Source organism: Nansenia antarctica, assembly GCF_963989245.1.
Source record: "Nansenia antarctica genome assembly, chromosome: 10".
Lineage (NCBI taxonomy): Eukaryota > Metazoa > Chordata > Actinopteri > Argentiniformes > Microstomatidae > Nansenia > Nansenia antarctica.
Window position 1 is genome coordinate 34,037,111 of NC_137680.1, and position 12,487 is coordinate 34,049,597.

General features: G+C 43.0%; 1 protein-coding gene across 1 annotated transcript; it reads left to right on the forward strand.

Annotated features, from left to right (window-relative positions):
* tppp (tubulin polymerization promoting protein) lies at nucleotides 1-9,884 on the forward strand (the record flags this gene model as incomplete). The annotated part of the gene is made up of 4 exons (XM_080541233.1): nucleotides 1-14; nucleotides 1,590-1,940; nucleotides 8,855-9,008; nucleotides 9,675-9,884. 4 exons carry the CDS (start codon nucleotides 1-3, stop codon nucleotides 9,882-9,884), a joined length of 729 nt encoding a protein of 242 aa, XP_080397359.1.
* Nucleotides 9,885-12,487: the final 2,603 nt, after the last annotated feature.

The window sequence follows — 12,487 nt, forward strand, 5'->3', positions numbered from 1 at the left end:
ATGGCGGACCCCAAGTAAGTCGTCATGTATCTTGTCAGATGCTTGTCCTTGTAGTGATGTCGGATGCTTGTCCTTGTAGTGATGTCGGATGCTTGTCCATGTGGTGATGGGCTGTTGTAGTGATAGGCTGTTTGTTCTATAAACAACGTGCATCGTTTTTCTATAAACAAAACGCATTACTGTTACCTCAACCTCAAGCAAGTCAAACACATTGGTGAGGCGCTCAAAGAAATACACATTAGGTGTGTGTGTGTGTGTGTGTGTGTGTGTGTGAGAGTGTGTGTGTGTGTGTGTGTGTGTGTGTGAGTGTGAGTGTGAGTGTGAGTGTGAGTGTGAGTGTGAGTGTGAGTGTGAGTGTGAGCGTGAGCGTGAGCGTGAGCGTGAGCGTGAGCGTGCGTGTGTGAGTGCGTCTGTGCGTCCGTGCGTGTGTGTGTGTGTGTGTCAGCCTGACAGTCCGTCTTCTTTCCCGGCACCTCTGTGCTCCGATCTCAAATTCCTCTGCGATCTATTAATAACGCCCACCTCGGTGCCAGAACACTTACGACATCTGCCCATTCACAGTCAGCCTCTGCACAGCAAAACAACACCATGGAAAACCTAGCGAAGCCTGCCTCTAGCGCAGACTTAACTTACGGAGAGAGAGAGAGAGCTAATCCACAGCTAAAGTAACAACAAGCTGTGTCCAGACCCTGGGGGCCAGAGACGGTGCTTTTCTCACAGGATAATAAGAGGACCCAATGTATTCCCTCCAGCTGCTGTTGTTGTAGCAGGATCACGGCGCTGTGGAGAAGTGCAGATGGAAATTCCCCTCTTGTGTTCCAAAGCTCTTATTATGTGCTACTCCGCTCCACCTAGGCTGGCCGTCCTGCTCTGAGAACAGTGGGCGCTGTGTCACTCTCACTGCTGTTGTTTTTGATCCACCCTGTGATCAGTCTGGATGATTGCTGCATATTTTCAGAACTGTTTCTCTACCCTCGACCAAACTGTGCAGCTGACTTTGAATGGGTCTTCTTACTGGCACAGTGTAGAAGGTAGTAGCATCATGACACAGTGTAGAAGGTAGTAGCATCATGACACAGTGTAGAAGGTAGTAGCATCATGACACAGTGTAGAAGGTAGTAGCATTGTGACACAGTATAGAAGGTATTAATAATAATAATAATAATAATAATAATAATAATAATAACTTTTTATTTGTAGCCTATAGTACTTTCCTGCAAATGTTGCAGCTCAAAGTGCTCCAATCATTATATAATCGTAATTTAATTATTTAGTCATTTAAAGGCAATATTAAAAAGATGGGTTTTTAGTCTTGACTTGTACATATTTGCTGAGGTTGCATACCTAATGTAAACTGGCAGTGCATTCCACAATCTGGGTGCATAAAATGAGAATGCAGCCTCATCAAATCATTGCTTCTAACTGGCAAAATAGTCATTGCACAAACAATATGTTAGATATGTGTCATCAGTGCTATTGAAAACGGACGTACCTAACTCTTATGTCAATATGGTGTTTGGCATACTGTACTGTGCCTAACCAGGAGACCCCCTGAGTGTCCTAATGCTGTCCCCCCTCCCCCCTCTCAGAGAAAACGCGGCAGAGTTTAAAGTCCAGACGGCCAAGCACCCTGTCCCGGCCTCCTCCTCCTGTCCCCCGCAGCCTCCCGGGGAACAGTCCAAAGACAGGACGCCCAAGAGGCCGTCCTCCGAGTCCAACGGGACCGGGAGCGAGGGAGGGGGGGTGGGGGGGGCGGCCACGCCCGTGGAGGTGACGGCCCTGGAGGAGGCGTTCCGCCGCTTCGCCATCCACGGCGACACACGGGCCACGGGGAAGGAGCTGCACGGGAAGAACTGGTCCAAGCTGTGCAAGGACTGCAGCGTCATCGACGGCAAGACCGTCACCCTCACGGACGTGGACATCGTCTTCACCAAAGTCAAGTGAGTCTGGGGAGAGCTGTTAACCATGTCGCTAATGTGGGGAGAGCTGTTAACCATGTCGCTAATGTGGGGAGAGCATATTTCTGTCTATTCATGTCCATGTCACTTATTAAAAACCAGCTCAGTGGCCTTGTGGTTAGAGTGTCCTCAGCTCTGAGATTGGGAGGTCATGAGTTCGATCCCCGGCCGAGTCGTACCAAAGACTATACAAATTGTACCCGATGCCTCCCTGCTTGGCACTCAGCATTAAGGGCTGGATTGGGAGACCAGGACAGGTAAGACCCTGTGACATACCAGTGTCATGTCCAGGGGGTGTACTTGTATATCAAGCCGCCTCACGCTATGGAAACAGGAGATAGGCTCCTGCCCCCTATGGGCTGAACCATCGGTTCTCAGGGCTACTTACTTTATTAAAGATGAACTGCATTCCACTGAATCACTAGTTCCCACTCTCTACTAAGGGTGCTGATAGAGGAGGATCCTGTTATAGAGCAGATCCAGATCGTAGCTAGTTGCATGCTGGGTTTACTTTGATTCTGTTATGACATGCTGACATGTTCATTGAATAACCGTTAATCATTTTTGTTATCGCTGTTTATAGCTAATATGAATCTTCAGTTGCACTTTACTTTATGGTACAGAAAGCAATCTGTGTTTGATAGAAATTATTACACAGTACCGGTAGTAACCAATAAATGACTCATGTTTCTTTCAGATTCATTATAACAGGGTTCCCACAGGTCCTTGAAATCCTTGAAAGTTTGTGAATTAAAAAAAAATAATCAAGGTCTTAAAAGTTTTTGAAAATAGACATGGGTCATTGAAAGTGCTTGAATTTCCCTCTCTCTCTCTCTCTCTCTACATTTTAAAATATATATATATATTTAATTTTTTCTTTTACTTAGCTCGTCAACTAGTAAATAATGTCGCGGTATTGCTGAACTTTACACATATATTGTTTTGCTGTGCTGTGGTAGAGAAGGCAAGAGACCATCTAGTGTTCACACATTCAATCCTCTCTTTTTAATTGCTGTCTGTAAGTGGATAGTTCCTATTATATCAATTCTCATCTAGGTCTGTCTCAAACTATGCCGTGTTGGGTCCTTGAATTTTAGGGAATTGAGTCTTGAAAGTCCTTGAAAGGTGCTTGAATTTTATGTTTCAGAAGGTGTGGGAACCCTGTTATAACAAGCACCCCTGCGTACCATTTGGTACCAATTGTGTTACATTATTTGAAGTAGGAACTAGACAGTACCCATTGTTGTCACATGTCCTAGTAACTACTAGGTACAGTAGGTACATTGAATGAATGAATGAATGAATGAATGAATGAATGAATGAATGAATGGTCTTTATTGTCATTGCTATAGTACAGGTACCAAACAACGAAATTTGGGAGGGGTGGCTCCCCTGGTGCTAGGAAAGAGAAGAAAAAAAAACAAAAAAAACAAGAAGGGAAAGGAGCTGGTTTACATAAATAAAGGCTATGTACACTATCCACTATACTATACTGTACAGATAAGACGACTAGGGTTGTCATATTGCACATAGTGTTATTGCACATTCATTTAAAGTGTCGCAGTTTGCAGGCTTGAAATGTACACATTTGTGCCTCAGCACTACACCTGATTTTTTCAATCCAGCAGCTGCCATCAATCCGTCCAGACTGTCCAGGGCCCAGAACCTAGGTCTTTGCTGTGTTCAGGGCCTGGATGGCCCTGGGGTAGAAGCTGTGCTTCAGTCTGTTTGTCCTTGCGGCCATGGTCCTGTACCGCCTTTTCGAGGGCAGCCGGGCAAAGTGTTTGTACCCAGGGTGGGATGGGTCTCTGGAGATCTTGGAGGCCTTCCTGAGACAGCGTGTGTTGTACAGCTCTTCCAGAGAGGGGAGGGGGGCGCCGGTGATCTTCTGGGCTGTTCTCACGACTCTCTGTATCGCATTTCTCTCCGCGGTTGTGCAGCTGGAGAACCAGTTGCAGATGCCGTAGGTGAGGATGCTCTCCACTGCGCCGCGGTAGAAGGCCACCAGTATCTCCTGCTTGTTGTGTTCCTTCCTGAGGACTCTCAGGAAGTAGAGCCGCTGTTGTGCCTTCTTGATGGTGGCTGCTGTGTTGTTCTTCCAGGACAGGTCATCCTGTATGTGCACCCCCAGGAATCGGAGGGTTGAGACTCTCTCCACGCTCTCTCCGTCGATGAGCAGGGGCTGGATCTCAGATTTTTTCCTCCTGAAGTCCACGATGATTTCCTGGGTCTTTGACTTGTTCAGCAGCAGGTTGTTAACCTTGCACAGCTTGCTCAGCTTGCTCAGCTTGGGACAGCTAGGTACATTGGAACAAGGCTACATTTTAACTATCCCTCTTGAGACATCTACTACCCCCCTGTACTGTTTCCCCAGTCTCATAATAAAATAATAATAATAATAATAAATACAATAAAAAGTCATAATAATTATTTCTTTTTCTACGACGACTGCCAATGGCCCCAGGCCTGAGCATAGATAACTTTTTCCTGCTATGACTGGTGGATAGATGATTCACTAAAGCCTGGTACACATATAAGGATTTTCAAAATAGAAAACTGATCTTTGAATCTGAGAGAGACCCCACACATGAAGATAAAAAAATCATTGATTGAACAGTTTTGATCGTATTGTGTGTCGTGTGCGTATTCCCAATTCAGCACACCACATACATAAAGATCTGTCGTTACGACAGTCTAGAGTCTCGTTCCCCAAGCCAGAAATCTCGCGTGATCAAACGTGATCTAACGTAGTACCCTGACTGACCTATACGAGGCAGCCATGTGTGACAGGGCATATAAAGTGCAGAAGAACGAAAAGAAGAAGTCAGCTCGCTTCTTGATTGGCTTACATTCCATCCACGTCACAATCGGACTCGGGAGCAGAGTTGCCAGATGGGATTGACATTTCCAGCCTAGCCACGGTCTACAACCGCTAATTCCACCAAAAAAACCGAGCCTATCTGGCATCCCTGCTCGGTTGTTGTCGGGAGTCGGGAGTTGCCCCCACACATAAAGCCTGGTACACACATAAAGATAATCTGGTACACACATAAAGATAATCTGGTACACACATAAAGATAATCTGGTACACACATAAAGATAATCTGGTACACACATAAAGATAATCTGGTACACACATAAAGCCTGGTACACACATAAAGATAATCTGGTACACACATAAAGATAATCTGGTACACACATAAAGATAATCTGGTACACACACAAAGATAATCTGGTACACACACAAAGATAATCTGGTACACACATAAAGATAATCTGGTACACACACAAAGATAATCTGGTACACACATAAAGATAATATGGTACACACATAAAGATAATCTGGTACACACATAAAGATAATATGGTACACACATAAAGATAATCTGGCCGATTTTCCCCTTCCAACCAAGGACAGCAAATGCCCGATTATCGGATGGCTCTAAAGATTATCCTACAAGATTATCTTGTGGTGTGAGGTGTGTTAAGAGTCAATTTCTCCCGACAATCTGCTCGGAAAATGGTCGGGCCGACAATCTTCTTTTCGTTCTTCTGCACTTTATATGCCCTGTCGCACATGGCTGCCTCGTACAGGTCAGTCAGGATACTACGTTAGATCACGTTTGATCACGCAAGATTTCTGGCTTGGGGAACGAGACTCTAGAGAGTCTAGACTGTCGTAGGACAGATCTTTATGTATGTGGGGTGCTGAAATGGGAATATCAGATCACACCACACACAATACGATCAAAACGGTTCAATCCATGATTTTCTATCTTCATGTGTGGGGTCTCTCTCAGATAAAACATCTGTTAAGATTTAGAAAATCCTTATGTGTGTACCAGTCTTTACTTAGTCAAATGTATTTGTTGTAAGTCGCTTTGGATAAAAGGCGTCTGCTAAATGCCCAAAAATGTAAACGTAAATGAACAGTACCGCAAAATAATAAGGGGCTACAGAAGTGTCTCTGTTGTTGTACGCACAATATACTACACTCTGTCTCATGAGACCATGGATACTATGTCTGGATGTAAATATACCAGAAGGAAAAGCTATTCCACGTTGCCAGTGCCGTAAGACCCTCCTGTGGGGGTTGTTGTCTCGCAGTAACACAACACAGACGGAGTGAAAGGGGTCACGATGGCTCATCCTAAGTCTCCTGAGGCCTGGTGTAGTCACCGCCTACTGCAGGGGGGTAGGGGCCTTTTAATAATACGCACTGACCTCAATAAGAATCCAGCACAGTGAACAACCTCTTTGGAGGGAGCAGGCTCCCACTGTGCTGTCGTACAGGATGTTTCTGTGCTGGGCGTCACGGTTATGGTAAGCTACTGTATATACGCTCATACGTGAAAGGCAAGGACAATGTGTCTCTCCTTATTAATATCCTCCACTGTGTGCAGGTGACTGTGTGCAGGTGACTGTGTACAGGTGACTGTGTGCAGGTGACGGACCCTTTTTTTCCTTAAAACATGAATCTAAATGACGCTGTCACAGAAGGGTGGTGGTGTTCCCCTCGCCTGGCCTAGTGGATAGTGAGTTCAAATCCCATCTGGGAACACCACCACTAGTACGCCCTTGTGTAAAGCACTTAGCCATAAATGAATCCAGGGAGACTGTCCCTGGAATCTGGAATTGTAAGTTGCTTTGGATAAAAGCTGAATGGTTCAAATGTCAATGACAGGGCAAGGGCATTTGTGATTTTTGTTTTTGTGTATTTCTTTGCACATGGTCATTTTGGGGGCTCTTTGCTCATGCAGGAAGGACCCTCTGAAGTGATTTGGTTTCATGCTGCCTGAGCCCTGAGAATCCACATTTCTCCTAGACAGCATCAGAGCAGCACCGTTCACTGCACTCTGCTACAGGGGAGAGGAAGGGAGAAATGGGTCTGATTCAGGCCTTCACTTTGATGAATTTTCCATCTCTTCCAACGGTTCCCTGTTGCTCTGCTCTGTGCTGCTGTTCGCACAGCGTCAGTCACCGTGTAAGCCATCTCGTCTCCTATTTGGGATGTGTGTGAGTCCAGAGTGTTGTGTTCAGCAGAGCGCTACGGTAGAAAATCCTAACAAAGTGTGCGGTGTGTGTATATGTTAGAGCCAGGCGAAGGATAAGGAGGCGAAGGCTCGGCGGTGGCGGTGGGGGAGGGGGGGAAGTGTTCCAAGCTGTTTGTGACTCCAGGCGTGAGCTGGGGAGGGCTGCCTGCCGTGCCAGAGATGCAGAGATCTAGCCTTTCTTCTAATCCTCGCCGGCACTCCTACTCGCTTAGAACATAAAGAATTAAACAGCTTTATGAGCACTGTCTGATGGCAATATGCGGCTCAATAAATCCTAATTTATTCAGGGTGGAAATGTCTACTGTACAGCCGAGTCTCTTGTGTTAGCTGTATCGCTAGGAGCCAAAAACATACCATAGCATAAAGCACGGATTAGGTTCAACTCAGCCATAGACTAATTAATTACTGGCAACCTCTATCCTGATGGCATTCCGTGCCAGTGACTCTCCTCCTCCCTCACTGAACAGCATCTCTCTAAGCTCTAGTTTAACACATTTAGTGGCAGTGGCTGGACAGTAAGGGGATCCACCTCAAATGTTTGAAATCTAAAGCTTTACCCAGCTAAGCTAACAACCCCTAGTCTTTTTTCCCCCTGATTTGTCACGACCACTCCCCGCACACTGATGTGTTTATTTTATGTCGCTGATCCCTTCGCACGCTCCTGAAAGTGTGATTTAGAGGGGGTGGATTTCCAGAAGAGACAGAAGAGCCGTTCCTCTTCAGATATGCAGACAGAATGAGCCAGCTGGAAGTCCCAATTTCCCATCTGACATTAGACAGCATGGAACCAGGCGCAGAGGAATGGAGCTCTCAAGTGTTCAACACTGAAGGATCGCCCAAACAAAACCGGTCACCGAAGGGAGTCAAATTAATAATAAACCCAAACAGCCCTGTTTACTGTAGCTTTGTTGCTATGACAGCAGGGTTACCATGGGAGACTGTAGCCTTTATAGACGGTTGTTTAGGTGATCTGTCACCACAGCAATGGTTGTTTGTGTTTGTGTTACTATGCACTTTCGAATGTGGATGTTGAAATGGTTCACAGTCGGATTAAACAACCGCGTGTCTTTTGAGGTGTGAAATAGCTGTTAGACTGTTAGGATTGTCAGTAGAGAGCTGAATATGAACCAGAAGAAAATTGTGAACTATAGTCAGGAAGTGCCTCATACACACAAACACATCATCGGGCATTCTGTGCAGTTTAGGAACTGGAAGATGTAGTGTGGGAAATTGTGATTAGATTGAAGGACTCTCAATGTTGTTCTGTAAAAATAGTTTACAAAGTTACCTAGAGGTTATAGCTTGTGCCACTAGAGAATAGGCAAGGCTTTAAATCTCATCTTAAGTGTCCTCTAAACTAGTGCAGTGACTCAAGACAGTGAGAGTGAGTCATACTGTATACCATTTCACCTCAGATATGACATGTTAATAGTGTCACACGTTGCTTTGTATACTATGTGGTCAGTTCTCCTTTCAAACCCTCAAACTATGATGGGGTCAACAAATGAGACTCATTAACAAACTACAAGTGGATGCCAAACCATGTTTATTATGTTACATGGAGACACAGGTCAATGCTAACAGAGACATTCTCTGTCAGAGTTTCACACACTCTACGATGACATCTGTTTTTACATGCTAAGAGGTTTTAGTTCTGTACATCTTACTGCACATATCTTAACTGTACATGTCTTCGCCCTTGTCTGTATATATCACACCGTACATATGTGTCCATACTTTTATGGTTTTTACATCTGGTCAGATGCCAAACTGCATTTCGTTGTCTTTGTAATCTGTCAATGACAATTCAATTGAATCTGAATCTGAATCTGGTTACTTCAGGAAGAAAACCGTTCGTACCATCACGTTTGACGAGTTCAAGGCAGCGCTCGGAGAGCTGGCCAGGAAGAGATTCAAAGAGAAAACCGAAGAGGAGGCAGAGGTGGAGGTCTTCAAGATGATCGAGGGGAAGTCACCTATCATTAAAGGAGTCACGGTACGTCCAGCAGCACAATCACAAGACCTATTAAAGAGACTATAGCGGGAAAAAATCAAAAAACTAATTTCTGTCTTTGTAGAATCTGTACACATTCTAGCCCCAAAATGGACTAACAAGTGTACAAACAATAACGTTGGTGTTTCATTATTTTCACGTTCAGTCTGAATGGAGTCAGTCCGAGAACAGACCATGATTTGAGTGAGAATTAATACACCTCTCCTTTGCCTGAAAATGTATCGGAAATTATAGAAACCAATTCTATGTATATGTCCTTTCGTCCTTCCTAAAACAAGTAATTGGTGGTAGATGAACCTCAAATGTGACAGTCGCTGGTGAAAGGGGTAACAAGCCGGCAGCCGATTTAATGTTCAGACTTTTATTTTGAAAAATGTAAACACATTTCAATGACACACTCGCTAGTCAACTAACACAGCTTGTACTGTGAGCCTGCTAACAATGAAAAGTAGTGTTGTAGTTAACTAGGTAGCAGTGGGGATTTCTCACCCAATCCATTGCATTGCAGTATTTTGGCTTGACTAGCGAGTGTGTGTTGTGATTTTCAACAATGTTGAACAAAGAATTTCCGTTTTTGATCGGTTGCCGACTTGTTCCCCCCTTTCACCAGCCGCTGTCATTAATGTGTTGGTGTTTTCTTCCCCATAGAGAGCAGTGGCTTCTCCCACCGTGTCGCGTCTCACAGACACCACCAAGTTCACAGGGTCACATAAGCAGCGCTTCGACCAGAGTGGCCGTGGGAAGGGGAAAGCGGGGCGCGTGGAGATGGTGGACACATCCGGATACGTCTCGGGATACAAACACGCCGGATCCTATGAGAAGAAAGTCACCAAACCCCCTCAACCCAAACCCGTGTGAGGCGGACGAGAACCAGAACAACTAAAACATTCAACCAACTACTAGGATAATAATTTTCAAAAAAAGAAGAAAAAAAAAACTCCATGAAAGCACAAACAGATAGGATTTCATATTTTTCCCACTCATCTAATGGGTTTTATTTGTGTGTGTGTGTGTGTGTGTGAGATGTTTTGAGTTCCTCTCTTTCTGTGACATGTGAGAACTGGAAAACTGTTTACATCTATTTTTTACAAAGACATCACCAGCTGGTACATTCCTAACAGATAGCGAGCTACTGCCAAACATTAAAATGAACCAACAAGACACATGTCTATGTTATTAATTATGACACCTCATTATTGTTATGGTAGGGCCTTATATAAGCACTATGAACAACATGATGCCAATACAAACAAAAAAAGAGGGAAAAAAAACGTTGACTTTTTGAAATTGTTAACATTGCACTTTGCTTTGTATATAGTCTTTCTTTTCCCATATTTAGTTAGAAATGCGTTCTTGATTTAACACTCTTTTCTAACACTCTTCTCTTGATTTAACACTCTTTTCTAACACTCTTCTCTTGATTTAACACTCTTTTCTAGGTTTAATGTTTATTAGCGTCTGCGGGTGAAGTAGATGTACTGGTAGGTTTCTTTAGACCAAGACTGATAATTCCATCTTAAATATCAACTTTCTGCTTTCCCTTAGGTCGATGAAGTCTGCTGTATAGTTCTAATGTGCTGTTGATGGTCTTTATTTCATAATAGTTTACACATAATACATAGTTTGCCTTCAACTGTTCTTAAAATCGAAACCATGCATTAGGATAATCTTGAAATTATTTTTCTCTTCCTGTCTTAGATAATATGAATGATACAATTGTTTTAGTTCTACTGTCAGATGTTGAATTTGTTTCCTATGTGTCTTAACTCCCCTTTCTTGTGCATTTATAACTTTTATAACTGTTATGTCAAGTTATATTGGTACTGTACCTTATGTATTTTTGCAACATACTGTAACAAGGATACTGTTCAGATGTGTATATCATTAGGCCACATTTGTTCTGACAGCCTTTTTACATTCAAAATACTTACTGTATTAAATACAAAATTCGGTCCATGACCCTGAAATGACCTCTAATAGTTCTAACACACCATTGTGATAACTGTTAAAGAACACTCCGTTGGTCATATTAGCCAGACCTCTTACTGCAATATAAAGAGATATGCTGGGTTGTTCCAAGATTGTATTTTTAATATTTTACTGATATTGCTGTCATCAGATTTATATAGTTCTAATATATTGGTGGTAAGATTGTGTATATTTCTACATCTAGGGCCGCATGGCTTGATTTAAAACACTGGCTGCATTTATGTTTTTCTGTATCCTGTATACTGTATCCTGTGCATGAAGTAGCTAGATTTGATTATGCAGTATCAAATTACAATAGGAACCATTCCAATGGCTTGCTCTACTTCTTAAGTAGACTAGACAGAAGAAACCTTTCAAACAGACATCTATGATTTCAGAAAAGCCAATGCATGTGTATAGAGTTGTTTCCTAATGTGGCAAGGCTTTTAAAGGAACATCAGTGGCCAAAGAGTTGGATAACATTACTAACCTTTCAATACTATTTATCAACAAACAAAATTAACTCCAGAAATTAGAATTGTGTGAAATCACTGCATATCAAACTATTACGTTGTTTACATTACAAATGATGAGAATACAGATATGCACTACTACACTATGGGGTAAACAGGATGACTAGTGACTACATCAGTAGTGCTTGTTGCCCTTGGACTCTATTGTGTATGTCTCTGAAGAAGTTCTAGTATACCTTTTAGTTGTAACACTGTTATAATGAAACGTTCTATGCCACAAATTCAACTGAATACAAAAGCAGGGTTAAATATTACTGAAGTACCTATACTGTATGAGGGGGAAGGGAATGGCTAAAGAAGTATACTTTTGTAGGACATATATTTTTCAAGCATAGTGACAGGCTGTTCCTTTCATACTCATCTCTCCTGTAGCTGTAGCTTCTGCTAAAGAAGACTCATGCATTGAGATCAATAGTCCACTAGTTGCTAGTTGCTTTAGTATCTCCAGTATGAATTGTCTTGTGTGCTTTATGCCAAATACTGTGCACCTTGTGTGGAGGAACAATATTGTCTTATTTTTAAAAGTAACCGTTTTAACGTACTATTGTTTTAACATACTATTGTGCCCTGGTGCATGCTATGTGTTTATGTTCCTGTTCTTCAGACCTTTTAATGTGTGATGATTTGTAGCATTATTGAAAATAAAATTTCTCCTGGAGAACCACAGATCTGTTTCCAATTTCCTGTCCTGATCTGATCTCTTATTCAGGGGTCCAGTTGTATTATTACATCTCATTTAGCGAGATGTTTTCTATTACTATGGAAACAAAGGGTAGAATGATCATAGCTCAAGATCCCTGTGCCAGTACAGTATATAACTACTCACTGAGCTTATGTCTAAAGGAGTGTGTGTGTGTGTGTGTGTGTGTGTGTGTGTGTGTATCTCTTTACCCCTGAGGCAGACGTGTAGTAATAAGGCCAGGGTGCAGCTGGGATGGAGACACATCCATTAGATAAAGA